This window comes from Ursus americanus, chromosome 12 (assembly GCF_024610735.1).
Source record: "Ursus americanus isolate L20-20 chromosome 12, mUrsAme1.1.p, whole genome shotgun sequence".
Taxonomy (NCBI): Eukaryota; Metazoa; Chordata; class Mammalia; order Carnivora; family Ursidae; genus Ursus; species Ursus americanus.
Window position 1 is genome coordinate 70,449,512 of NC_142138.1, and position 13,356 is coordinate 70,462,867.

At 36.9% G+C, this 13,356-nt stretch overlaps 1 protein-coding gene across 8 annotated transcripts in view; it reads right to left on the minus strand.

Moving 5' to 3' along the window:
* The window catches only part of ARNT (aryl hydrocarbon receptor nuclear translocator), a 66,016-nt gene that overhangs the window by 31,587 nt on the left and 21,073 nt on the right, over nt 1-13,356 (minus strand). For 5 of the 8 annotated variants that reach the window (XM_045790611.2, XM_045790612.2, XM_045790614.2 and 2 more), the window contains exons 3-5: nt 8,945-8,989; nt 4,449-4,493; nt 1,331-1,375 (exon numbers count right to left, since the gene is read on the minus strand). In XM_045790611.2, coding sequence (XP_045646567.1) covers nt 1,331-1,375; nt 4,449-4,493; nt 8,945-8,989 — 135 coding nt within the window. Of the gene's footprint in view, nt 1-1,152; nt 1,213-1,330; nt 1,376-4,448; nt 4,494-8,944; nt 8,990-13,356 lie in introns of those variants that run through there. The other 3 variants (XM_045790615.2, XM_045790613.2, XM_087866255.1) reach the window with 2 other exon arrangements.

A 13,356-nucleotide genomic window follows, 5' to 3' on the forward strand; every position in this document is an offset into this window, starting at 1 on the left:
ATCACATCTCCAATGCTGATTTCCTCAAAATCAAGACAAAATCTTATCATTGTTAAAAATAATTTGGATTTCTGAAAAGCCCCACAGTTCCTCAGTGTCTTCCACAGGGATGCCCCAAGGAGAACCAAACAATGTGCTGCATTTCTGCTTCTCCTTGAGCAGCTCTTGCTTTATCTTTTTTATTTACTTTCATTACCACTTAAGGATCCTATCTGAATAGAAGTTTTGTCAAAACAAAAAGAAAAATAAAAACAACTGGTCTAACATAAATCTCTTTGTGAGAAGAGCAAACTAAGGTTAAGAAGTTAACTAAGTGACTTTCCCAAAGGCAGCACTCATTCCCAATTAATGCAATGGCTTTCCCACCATACCAAGCGAGATCAGCTTCCTGAAGAGTTAAAGAGTTAGCAGGAAATGACAACAAAATGAGCTTGTGGCCCTGCTAAAAAAGGTAATGAGATGAGGGGGGAAAGTAGTAAAAATAGGTACTGGTATCAGTGAACTATCTCCTACCGAGTGGTCCCAAATCACAGAAGCCAGAAAATAAAAAAATTTGGGCACACCATTAGTATCCTAGTATTTCTACCTTATTGACAACAGTCTCCAAAGAGAACTCTAGAGTCTCCTTTTCAAATGGCAAAAAGGTCTCACCACTTAAGTCCCCATTTGTTAATTTGCCTGAGAAACATAACATTCTACTTTCAAACTTAAAGCAAATTTAAAGCAAACTTAAAGTCCTAGTATCTGACAGATTTCTGGCACTGAAGTCCAGAAGGCTGCTCTTTTAAAAAGCCACATCAAGGCTGCTAAAACTTTTCTGGGAAACCACAAAAGATTCAATCACCAAAGCAAGACCAGTACTGCTATGACGCAGTAATCTAGCCTGTGAGTCTACACAGGAAAATAAGGGTGTGCTTTCTAGGGAGTTGTGGAATAAATGCTAAGGCCTAAATGTTGGGAACCAATTGCAAACAGATAAATTTATTAGTCTTTTGATAAAAAGTATGCCCCTGCTAAAGCACCAACTGGCACCACTGCCCTGCTTCTGAAGCCTTTTATTCTGTGAAACAGTGCCGAGATAAAGAAGAAAAGAGAAAACTATAAAACTAATAGCAATGTCTTAAATTCCTTAGTAAAGTTCCCTCAACTCACCCACTTTCTGATGGGGGAGGCCAAAGTTCCTGTTACACACAAACTTCTAAAAAATCTTGTCCTCTCTTGCCACAGATAAGGAAAAACACAAAGAGAAAGGGGAAGAAAAGAGCAGAGTAAGAAAAAGGAAAAAGCAGCATCATCTGCTTCATCATGCTGAAAGACACTGTTCTCCTACCTGGCGAGTCTCTCTTTATCCGCAGAGCTCTGCTCATCATCCGACCTAAAAATAGAATTAATGAACTAAGCTAAAATTAAAATAAAAAGAAAGAAAAAAAGAAGGATGGATGGATGGATGAATTGATGGAAGGAAGTAGAGGGGAAAGGAAAGGAAATAGGAAATAGAACAAAATAGATGCAGAGAAGGGAAAATTAAAATATGGACAGGAACCTTGCCTGTAACTCTACAAAACCATTTGTTAGGATAAAGAAAAAGAAACTTACAGGACAAAGGCTGACACAAAAGCAAGGCCAACATTCATTATAAATTAACATAGTCTGAACAACAGAAAGCATTTTGCCAATCAATCTCTGTAGAGATCAACGATATATAGTCTGAACAAGAACCAAACAATGGAATATCATTCTCACACACTGCTCCCAATCTGGAAATAAAATTATATCCAATACGCTATTTTTTTAAGATTTATTTATTTGGGGGAGGGGGAAGGTGCAGAGGGAGAGGGAGAGCAGACTCCCCACTAAGCACAGAGCCTGATGTGGGGCTCATTTCCAGGACCCCGCGATCACATCCTAAGCCGAAATCAAGAGTTGGTAGCTTAACCAACTGAGCCACCCAGGCGCCCCCACATGTTATTCTATAATAAAGAAAAAATCAATCAGTAAATCATGATAAGAATGTCAAACAAATGATTACAAATAGAATCTCTCTGTAAGATGCAGACACACACACATGCACTCACAGACAAAATAACCAAACAGGCTTCACTGGAGAAATTACATAAATAAAACTGAAGAATTAGGTTTCTGGCACATCCCCTATCATTGATTTGATACTGAAGTAGTAAATTTCTATGTATTCACTCTCCCATTTCTTTGCAGTGCTGATCCCCAGTGCCAACTCCCCCTCCCCTGGAGGGGGCTACAAAGGATTACCACTACGTTTTTCTGGAAAACTGAAAATAGTAAGGGTTGGTGGCAACTGAAGAAACATCAAGGTGTTGGTAGGCCAGTATATCAGTAATCAGTTCCGTTCCATTAAAAACAATATATATAGATATAAATACAGATATAGATTAAGAAGCCTCAAATAAAATGTCTAAGTACGTATGACATATTAACAGGCTAAAACACTATTTCATTACTAAAAGTGACATGTACATGGGGCACCTGAGTGGCTCAGTTGGTTAAGTGGCTCAGCTGGTTAAGCATCTGCCTTTGGCTCAGGTCATGATCTCAGGATGGTGAGATGGAGCCCCACGACAGCTCTGTGCTTGGTGTGGAGCCTGCTTGGGATTCTCTCTCTCTCTCTCTCCCAGCCCCTCCCTCCCATGCTCACTGACTCATTTGTTCTCTCTCTCTCTCTCAAATAAATAAATCTCAAAAAAAAAAAAAAAGTGACATATACAATAACTGGCAATACGTGGGAAAGTTTCTACGAAATGCGCAACAGGGAAAAAAAGAGACTCAAAATAACACAGTAGTAGGAACAAAAATATGAAATTTACGTATATTGATGAGAAACATAGAGAACTGCCTTATATTCAGTAAAGTTTCATGTTCATTGGTTATCATGGTTCCTTAACAAACTACAAATCCTTTTTTCAAAGAATTGAGAAAATACATACATTTTCAGCTTTACAGACCTTCTACTGAATTCCCAAGGAGAATATGTGAGGTGAACTGGCACAACAAATCATCTCTTACAGGAATAAGTTGTTTGAAAGAAAGTTAAATATCTGAAATTCCTACTATTACTACTCCTACTACTACAAATCGATAATCCCTTAACAACTCAAGTAACTCTGAATGAAATATGTGAATGTATAAATATTCATATTAAGTAGGACAAATGAAGACTAAAATAATTCAGGTCATGTCTTCATAGCTTTTTGGAATTTCAATCAAGAGACTGTTAACCTGTATGACCAGTACTGTTTGATGGCTTGACTTTCATTCTTTTTTTTTTTTTTTTTTTTTTTCTTATTTAAGCAATCTCTACACCTAATGTGGGGCTTGAATTCAGGACCCTAAGAACAGGAGCTGCAGGCTCTACTGACTAAGCCAGCCAGGTGCCCATGATGGCTTGACTTTCCAATGCAGCTTGAAAACCTATTCCCCAGATATCTATAATTAACTTCTCATTTTACAGATGGTTTAAACCCTAAAGTATTTATAAGTATCTATTTCAATAAGTAAATTATTTGAAAATCTCTTAAGTTCACTCCTTTCCTATTGCCATTGCCTCCACTCTAGCCCAGACACTCATGATTCTATAGCTATCTTATTATTCACCCTCTCATCTACCTCCCTGACTATAGTGCTTCTCTTTAATCAATCCTGTACATTGCTACTAGAGAAAAATCCCATGTGCATTTTATTTATTAAAATCTCTTATTCAAAGCCCATGATGGCATCTTACTGCTGCAGATAGTTATAAGCTACTATGACTGGTATTTCTTAGCCTTCTACATCAGTGCTTCTCAAGGTATGGTCCCCAGACTAGCAACATCCACAATAAAGTTAAGCTCTGGATTTTTGATTATTCATTTTGCTGAGGTGGCTGCAAACTGAATTTTTAAAAAACAAACTAATTTACTGTTTAAAATATACAGAATGAACTTTCTAAAAACAAATACTTTGCTTTTTATTCATAAATCCTTCTCAACTCATATGGTTTAGCTGAGAAGGATTTATGAATAAAAAAAGTATTTTTCATAATCTTAACAAAATTTAAATAAATTTGTTACAATCAAAATTCATCTCCACAAAAATTGTTTCTGTTGCCATTTTTAAAGGAAAACTATTATCTGTACATATTTTGTGGACCCATTTAATAAATGCAATCAAGAAATCCTAACTGTGTTCCTGTGGACACCCAGCAAGCACACTGTATAGCTGCTTATCATATACAGAAAAACACTGCGTAAACTGTATCATCAGTTTGAAGCCATGTTATCTGAACATAAACAGTAACTGTCATACTAAATTTTGTCAGTTTTCAGAGTAGGATGACGACTGGACAGAGAATTTAACTCCTAATGAGATCAAATTAAACTCAATACACTTGAACTGCCTGGTCCCAAAACATGGCCCAAGATGCTCTACTACATTACCTGGCAAACCGCTCCTTATCATTAGACATCTGATCATCATCACACCTAAAGAAGAAAAATAAGATTAGCCCAAAGCATTATACTTGTTACATCTGAAATAAAAACTAGAAAGGAGTAAAAATATTCAACAGAAAAAAAAAAAAAAGCCAATGGAAAAGCATCACAAAGCAATAGAGATAGTAATACCATCCCAAAGAATTTAAGAAACTCATGACTGTTATTTGTCAGGTTTCCGATGTTCTCCTTTACCCTTACTTATCAGAAACTCCAAAAACAGATGATGATCTCATGAGGGCACAGATGACTGCCCTGTCACCACCTCTCTGAAGTTAGGGATAGTTTTGTTTTAATTATGACAAAAAAACATGAAACATAAAATTTACCATCTTAACCAATTTTAGAGTACAATTCAGTAGTGCTAACTATATTCACATTCATATCTATAGAACTTTCTAATCTTGCAAAACTGAAACTCTATGTACACTAGCCATCATCTTCCCACCTGCTCCCCACCAAACCCCCAGCTCCTGGTAACCATCACTGTACTTTCTGTCTCTAATTTTGACTACTTTAGATACTTCATATAAGTGAGATCATATAGTCTTCTTGTGACTGGCTTATTTTACTTAGTATAATGTCCTCAACATTCATCCATGTTGTAGCATATGCCAGGATTTCCTTCCTTTTTAATGCTGAACAATATTCCATTGGACATATATGCCACATTTTCTTTATGCATTCATCTGTCAATGGATATCTGGGTTGCTTCCACCTCTTGGCTATTGTGAAAATGGGGCAGTGCACAGGAGTGTGCAAATACCTAAGACCCTGCTTTCAGTTACTTTGGATATTTAGAACCAGAAGTGGGGCTGCTGAACCATACGATGATTCTGTTTTTAATTTTTTGAGGAATCTCCATACTGTTTTCCACAGGGTTAAATTTACAATTTACATTCCAACCAACAGTGCACAAGAGTTCCCTCTTTTTCACATCCTTACCCAACACTTATTTTCTGTTTCTTTGATGGTGGCCATCATCATGAGTGTGAGGTGGTATCTCAATGCAGTTTCAATTTGCATTTCTCTAATGATTAGTGATGTTGAACATCTTTTCATATGCTTGTTGGCCTTTTGCATACCTTCTTTGGAAAAATGTCTATTCAAGTCCTTTGCCAATTTTTAATCAGGTTGTTGTTTTAATTATTGAGTTGTGGTAGTTCTTCATATATTATAGGTATTAACCTCTTATCAGATACATGATTTGCAAATATTTTCTCCCATTATATGCGTTATCTTTTCACTGTTTTCTTTCATGCACAGAAATTTTTCAGAGATAGTTGTAAATTATGACATAAACAATGTTCTTTATTTCTCTGATCAAGGAAACACAATCCATTCATCCCAACAACTTCTACTTAATAAGCCAATAAATCATATCTGCTAAATACAGAAACTACAGGATTTGTTGAGGGAGGAAAACCTAACTTTAAAAACACTACTCTCTGGATGATCTAAATTTTCCTCTTCTCACTGCCACAAGATATTAACAAAGATCTATCAACTTTGGGCAGAAAGTGCTTTTGGGGGGCGCCTGGATGGCAGAGTCATTAAGCGTCTGACTTCAGCTCAGGGCGTGATCCCAGCGTTCTGGGATCGAGTCCCACATCAGGCTCCTCCGCTAGGAGCCTGCTTCTTCCTCTCCCACTCTCCCTGCTTGTGTTCCCTCTCTCGCTGGCTGTCTCTCTCTGTCAAATAAATAAATAAAATCTTTAAAAAAAAAAAAAAAGAAAAGAAAAGAAAAAAAAAAGAAAGTGCTTTTGGGAGACAGGTAAGTCTCACAAAATTTGCAGTTAAACCAGCATATTAAATTAGAGCCAAAATTTATACTGCTCCTTCACAGGCTGTAAATCCTCAACTAATCCAACCCCAAGAATTTTCAGTTTTTGAAAATAGCAGGACAGCAGAAGAATGGACAAACATGGAGATGTAACTGAATTCCAGCTCAAGTACAAATGGTCTGTTCCTAGGACACAGAATATGTTTTAAATCAGATGCTGCTAATTCCTAGTGAAAACATGTAACCTAAACTGAAATGAGAGACCTATCATTTACATATTAACTTTGAATCTCAAGAGTGAGTTTTCTAGATCCTTACTACTGAAAGTATGGTCAGTGCCTGGAAGCAGATTCCAAAAATGAATCAGAACACAGAACCCTGGGCCCTACTCGAGGCCTACTGAATTACTTTTTTTTTTTAAGTAATCTCTAGACCCAATATGGGTCTTGAACTCACAACCCTAAGATCAAAAGACGCATGTTCTACCAACTGAGCCAACCCAGACCAACTGAATTAGAATCTTCACCTTAATAGGAAACCCCAGGTGGCTTTGCATACACAGTAAAGTCTGAGAAGCACTACTGTGGATACTAGTAAACTCTGACATTGTACCTGGAGTTTCAAAGCCTTGATATTATTAGAAAGGATTTTATAGGTGTCTAGAGAATATAACAAAATGACATTTGAACAAATCAATGAAAACAGATGATAAATTACAACTTTCAAAAGTAGCATCCACCAAGGAGATTTAGTGACTTATGGATACAATGCAAGGAAGACTTTCACACACTGACCAGAGTGGAAAATTCCAATTGTTTTAAAAAAAAAAAAAAGATAAAGAAACTTGGTGATGCCTCTCTCAGACATAATGACCCACTAGGTAAAATGAATTGTGACAGTCTTTTTTTATGGTTGGGGAAAGAACAAATGAACCTTTCTGGATCTGCATATAGTTTGTGACTACTAAATTTTGTGGAAATGAAGACAATGACTCAGGGCCAGAACTAACTGAGAAGTATAAATAAGTCTACTAGTGGGGCACCTGGGTGGCTCAGTCATTAAGCATCTGCCTTCGGCTCAGGTCATGATCCCAGGGTCCTGGGATGGAGTCCCGCATCAGCCTCCCTGCTCTGCAGGGAGCCTGCTTCTCCCTCTCCCACTCCCCCTGCTTGTGTTTCCTCTCTCGCTGTCTCTCTCTGTCAAATTAATAAAGTCTTTTAAAAAAAAAAAGTCTATCCTCCCCCCAAAATTGAAATATCATCCCCTCTTCACATTTATTAATACTCATGAAGTCTCAAGAGCTCTTTTGGAGAATTATTTTCTGCAATGTTCTGCAACTATTTCTTCATGGTAGCCAAGTTACGGTTGTTGTTTTCAAGAATATCTGGAAGGGTTCAGCAACTAGTTAGTAGTGAGAAGTATAAGCCTAAATAAAAATTACCAAAATGAAAAAAAAAAGATGTCTCTGACAGAACTTAAGCATTATAAAACTAAACAATGGCAAGGAATTTACAATATGGACATTCTCCTTGCAAAAACAAAAACTGAGGACATTATGAATGTATGTACACACATATACATTTAAATACACTTACATATGTACTGAATATGTCTAGAAGGATACTCAATAAACTGGAAACTGTAGTTGTCTAAGGGGAAGGGTCTGAAGTGAAAGAAGACATACCTGAACTACACACAACTTTGCGCTGTTTAAAAACTTACAAAATATATTATTTTTTAACATCTAGTTAGTAAGACAAATGAAATCTGGACAATCACATAATAAAATAATGGCTTTTTTTTTTAACAGGGCTCCTTTACTTATTAAATATTTGTTACTCAACAAAGTAGACCCACCTAGGTAATATTTTCAACTTTGAAAAGGAAAAACGGCAGGTTGCAGTCAAGGTTATCTTTCTTTCTTTGACTCTTACTGCTTTTCTTACTTAAAAACAAAGCCAAATAATTTATCTTTAGCAGAAATAAATATTTCCCTTCTTTGAAAGAACTCCTCCATCAATATATCAAGAAGTCCATTTTCAGTGCTCCAGAAGATTCATTATTCAAGGATACAAATTCCAATTCCTGCTCTGTAGAAGTCAACGGGTATCAGAAAGTATGGAAGATACATTAATGACCCCCCCCCCCCAATGAATTATACCTTAGCCTCCCAACACACTGGCTCAGGACATGGACATAAAATTTGCTTTGGCCAATGGAACAACAGCAAATGTCAATACAAAGCAGAGGCTTGATAAGCACTTAGACCGGGACTTGCCCTTCAGATTGTAGCCATCAGCATGTAAAGAAACTCAGTTTGACCTCAAGGATAAAAGACCACAAAGAAAACAGAACAACCATCCAACCAATCCACAGCATTGTGAGAAATAGTAAGTTGTTGTTGTTTTTAAACCACACAGCAACTAACTGTAACAGAGGGTCTTGGAAATTCTCTGACCTCTCTTCACTGAGCTTCTTCCTCTGGAGCCATTAACAAAATGCTTAAAAAATTTATGAGGTATAATACAATAGAAAACTTTAGTTTTAGGATAAAGCACTCACCTTAGGCCTAAGGACAAAAATATTACAGGTCAGAAATATAAAGATCATGAACTAATTTTTAATATCAGAAATCTAGAGAAAAAATTTAAAATCTTACCTCAAAAATTTACTGTTCCCTTCTCCATCATCATCAAAATCCAACCTGGGTAAAGCCAACAATAAATATTATAAGCCCACTGACAATACAGAACACTAAGAAATTACAAATTCTTGGGGCACCTGGGTAGCGCAGTCATTAAGCGTCTGCCTTCGGCTCAGGGCGTGATCCCGGCGTTCCAGGATCAAGCCCTGCATCGGGCTCCTCCGCTGGGAGCCTGCTTCTTCCTCTCCCACTCCCCCTGCTTGTGTTCCCTCTCTCGCTGGCTGTCTCTCTCTTGGTCAAATAAATAAATAAAATCTTAAAAAAAAAAAAAAAAGAACACTAAGAAATTACAAATTCTCAACCCACAAGCTATCTGAACACCCACCCAAATGGAATAGGAAAAGAGCAAGAGGACAGAAGTCAAATGAAGATATGTGACTTCCCCCTTGTACCAAACTCGGCAATCAAAAGAGCACCCACTGCTACCTTACATTTTCCTAAGTTGGCAGTCCACCTTTGCCAAAGTTTTGTATCAGAGAATAAGAACCTCTACCAAAGGAATAGGCATCCACTCAAAAATGAAAATAAAAAATTAATATGAGTAAGTCAGGTCCATTTTTCAATTCTATAGTCTAAGCTATGTTATTAGATTTCTGAAACATATTCCAAAAGAGTGATGTTACATAATGGAGCAATTTAAGGTCTCAGAAGATTATTAATTAATGCTTCTTTACATCACACATTGAATAAACATGTAATATATGCTACAGTCAAGACAATGCTAGATGAGAGGAAAACAAGAGACTTGCCCTCAAGGGATCCTCTACAAATATAAAACAAATGAGAATAGGAAGGTGCCATGTGAGGAGCACAAGCAATATGCTATGAGACATTTAATGAAAGCAGCAGTGACTTTCATTTCAAGGGATTAGGGAAGATTATAGGTAACAAGGTAGGCCAATCTCCTATTAATCTCTGTACTCTATTAAACTAAAATGTTACCACCTTAACCCGGTGATCACTCTTGGCATCTCTAGTAGCCTCATAACCTGGCAACTCTACTAGCCTCATAACCTCACATTATGAGCCTCTAGATGGATTATATATGAAGTACACAGTGTTAATACTGAAAGTGTTCATTCCTCTTCCCCCCTGTAGTCCCCTAACTACTTGTCAAAATCTACATAATAACTCCATTTCTAAGAATCTACCCTAAAGAAAATAAGAGAAAAAATTTATGTACAAAGATGTTCATTGAGCACTACATATAATAGCAAAATCTTCAAAACAACTTAAATGTCCCAAAATAGGAACTTAGTACATCCATTTATGTAACTTAAAAATCATGTTTTTAAAAAATATTTAACAATATGAGAAAAAGGTTACATATGGTTAGGTAAAAAGACCAGGCTATATAAAACTATATAATTATAGATTACAACTACTAAAAAGATCTAAATATAAAGAATGAAATTATACTAAAAAACTGATAGGTGATAACGGAGTAGTAGGATTATTGCTATTCTTTCTTTGTTTCTATTTTCCAATCTTTATTTAAAAGAATGTGTATTAATGAGACAGAAGAAAGAGAAGTTAAGGAGTTAATCCCACTTACAACTGCACCCAAAACCATAAAATACCTAGGAATAAACCTAACCAAAGAGGCAAAGGATCTGTACTCAGAAAACTACAGAACATGCATGAAAGAAATTGAGAAAGACACAAAGAAATGGAAAAACGTTCCATGCTCATGGATTGGAAGAACAAATATTGTTAAAATGTCTATGCTACCGGTGCGCCTGGGTGGCACAGCGGTTAAGGGTCTGCCTTCGGCTTAGGGCGTGATCCCGGCGTTGTGGGATCGAGCCCCACATCAGGCTCTTCTGCTATGAGCCTGCTTCTTCCTCTCCCACTCCCCCTGCTTGTGTTCCCTCTCTCGCTGGCTGTCTCTATCTCTGTCAAATAAATAAATAAAATCTTTAAAAAAAAAATGTCTATGCTACCTAGAGCAATCTATTCATTCAATACAATCCCTATCAAAATACCATCAACTTTTTTCACAGAGCTGGAACAAATAATCCTAAAATTTGTATGGAACCAGAAAAGACCCCACACAGCCAAAGATATGATGAAAAAGAAAACCAAAACTGGTAGCATCACAATTCTGGACTTCAAGCTCTATTACAAAGCTGTAATCAAGACAGCATCATACTGGCACAAAAACAGACACATAGATCAATGGAACAGAATAGAGAACCCAGAAATGGACCCTCAACTCTATGGTCAACTGATCTTTGACAAAGCAGGAAAGAATACCCACAAGAAAAAAGACAGTCTCTTCAGCAAATGGTGTTGGGAAAATTGGACAAGCACATGCAGAAGAATGAAACTGGACCATTCCTTACACCATACACAAAAATGAATTAAAAATGGATGAAAGACCTAAATGTGAGATAGGAATCCATCAAAATCCTAGAGGAGAACACAGGCAGCAACCTCTGTGACCTCGGCCACAACAACTTCTTGCTAGACACATCTCCAAAGGCAAGGAAAACAAAGGCAAAAATGAACTATTGGGACTTCATCAAAATAAAAAGCTTTTGCACAGCAAAGGAAACAGTCAAAAAACCAAAAGACAACCAACAGAATGGGAGAAGATATTTGCAAATGACATATCAGATAAAGAGCTAGGATCCAAAATCTATAAAGAACTTGTCAAACTTAACACCCAAAGAACAAATAATCCAATCAAGAAATGGGCAGAAGACATGAACAGACATTTCTTCAAAGAAGACATACAAATGGCCAACAGACACACGAAAAAATGCTCAACATCACTCAGCATCAGGGAAATACAAATCAAAACCACGAGATACCACTTCACACCAGTCAGAATGGCTAAAATTAACAAGTCAGGAAATGACAGATGTTGCCGATGATGCAGAGAAAGGGGAACCCTCTTAAACTGTTGGTGGGAATGCAAACTTATGCTGTGAACTCCGGAAAACAGTATGGAGGTTCCTCAAAAAGGTGAAACTAGAGCTACCCAAGACCCAGCAATTGCATTGCTGGGTGCAAAGATACAAATGTAGTGACCTGAAGGGGCACCTGCACCCCAATGTTTATAGCAGCAATGTCCACAATAGCCAAACTATGGAAAGAGCCCAGACGTCCATCAACAGATGAACGGATGAAGATGTGGTATATATATACAATGGAATACTATTCAGCCATCAAAAAAAAAAGAAATCTTGCCATTTGCAATGACATGGATGGAACCAGACAGTATTATGCCAAGCGAAATAAGTCAATCAGAGAAAGACAATTATCATATGATCTCACTGATATGTGGAATTTAAGAAACAAAACAGGATCATAGGGGAAGGGAGGAAAAAATAAAACAAGACAAAATCAGAGAGGGGGACAAGCCATAAGAGACTCTTAATCATAGGAAACAGAGGGCTGTTGGAGGGGTGGGGGAATGGGGTAACTGGGTGATGGACATTAAGGAGGGCATGTCCTGTAATGAACACTGGGTATTATATTAGACTGATGAATCACAGACCACTATCTCTGAAACCAATAATACATTATATGCTAATTAACTGAATTTAAATAAAAATAAATTAAATTAAAAATAAATAAAAGAATGTGTAGTAATTCTTTTAATATATTTTCCTGATTATCAATAATACCCATTCATTTCAGAAAATGTGAAAATAAAAACAAGTCTCCCATAATCTCATCATCCAGAAATCTGATGAGTATCCTTTCAGTTTTGCTATGCACACATTACACATATTTCTTTCTGACACAGTAAGTGGTATGTTACATAAACTATAACCTCCCAACATATTGTGAACTTTTTTCTGTACTGATACATACTTGTCACCTCCAATAGCTGTACAGTATTCCATTTCATATATAATATACTCAACCAATCCTCTAATTTTGATACTTATAGTGCTTCTAATTGTTTGCTATTATACGTAACCATTTACACTGTGTTTAAAAGAGTGAACTCTAAAGCTAACCTTCCAAGGTTAATATCAAAGATCTTCCACTTACTGGCTTTAGAACCTTGAGTAAGCTACTTATTCAATGAGTTAAAATGTGTAAAACTCTTGGAGACATAGCAAGTCTTAATATGTTACTCATGTTACCACCTAAACCCAATGATCACTCTAGCATTATTATTAGCTGGTGAAATTTAAAGATTAGCTATATTAGCTACACAATTTTTCTTTTTGAAAGAGAGAGATAAAGCTAGTGTGCATGTGTGAGTCGGGGGAGGAGACAGAGGGAAACAGAACCTTAAGCAGGCTCTAGGCCCAGCATGGAGCCCGATGCAGGGCTCCATCTCATGACCCTGAAATCATGACCCGAGATGAAATCAAGCTGGACATTCAACCAACTGAGCCACCCAG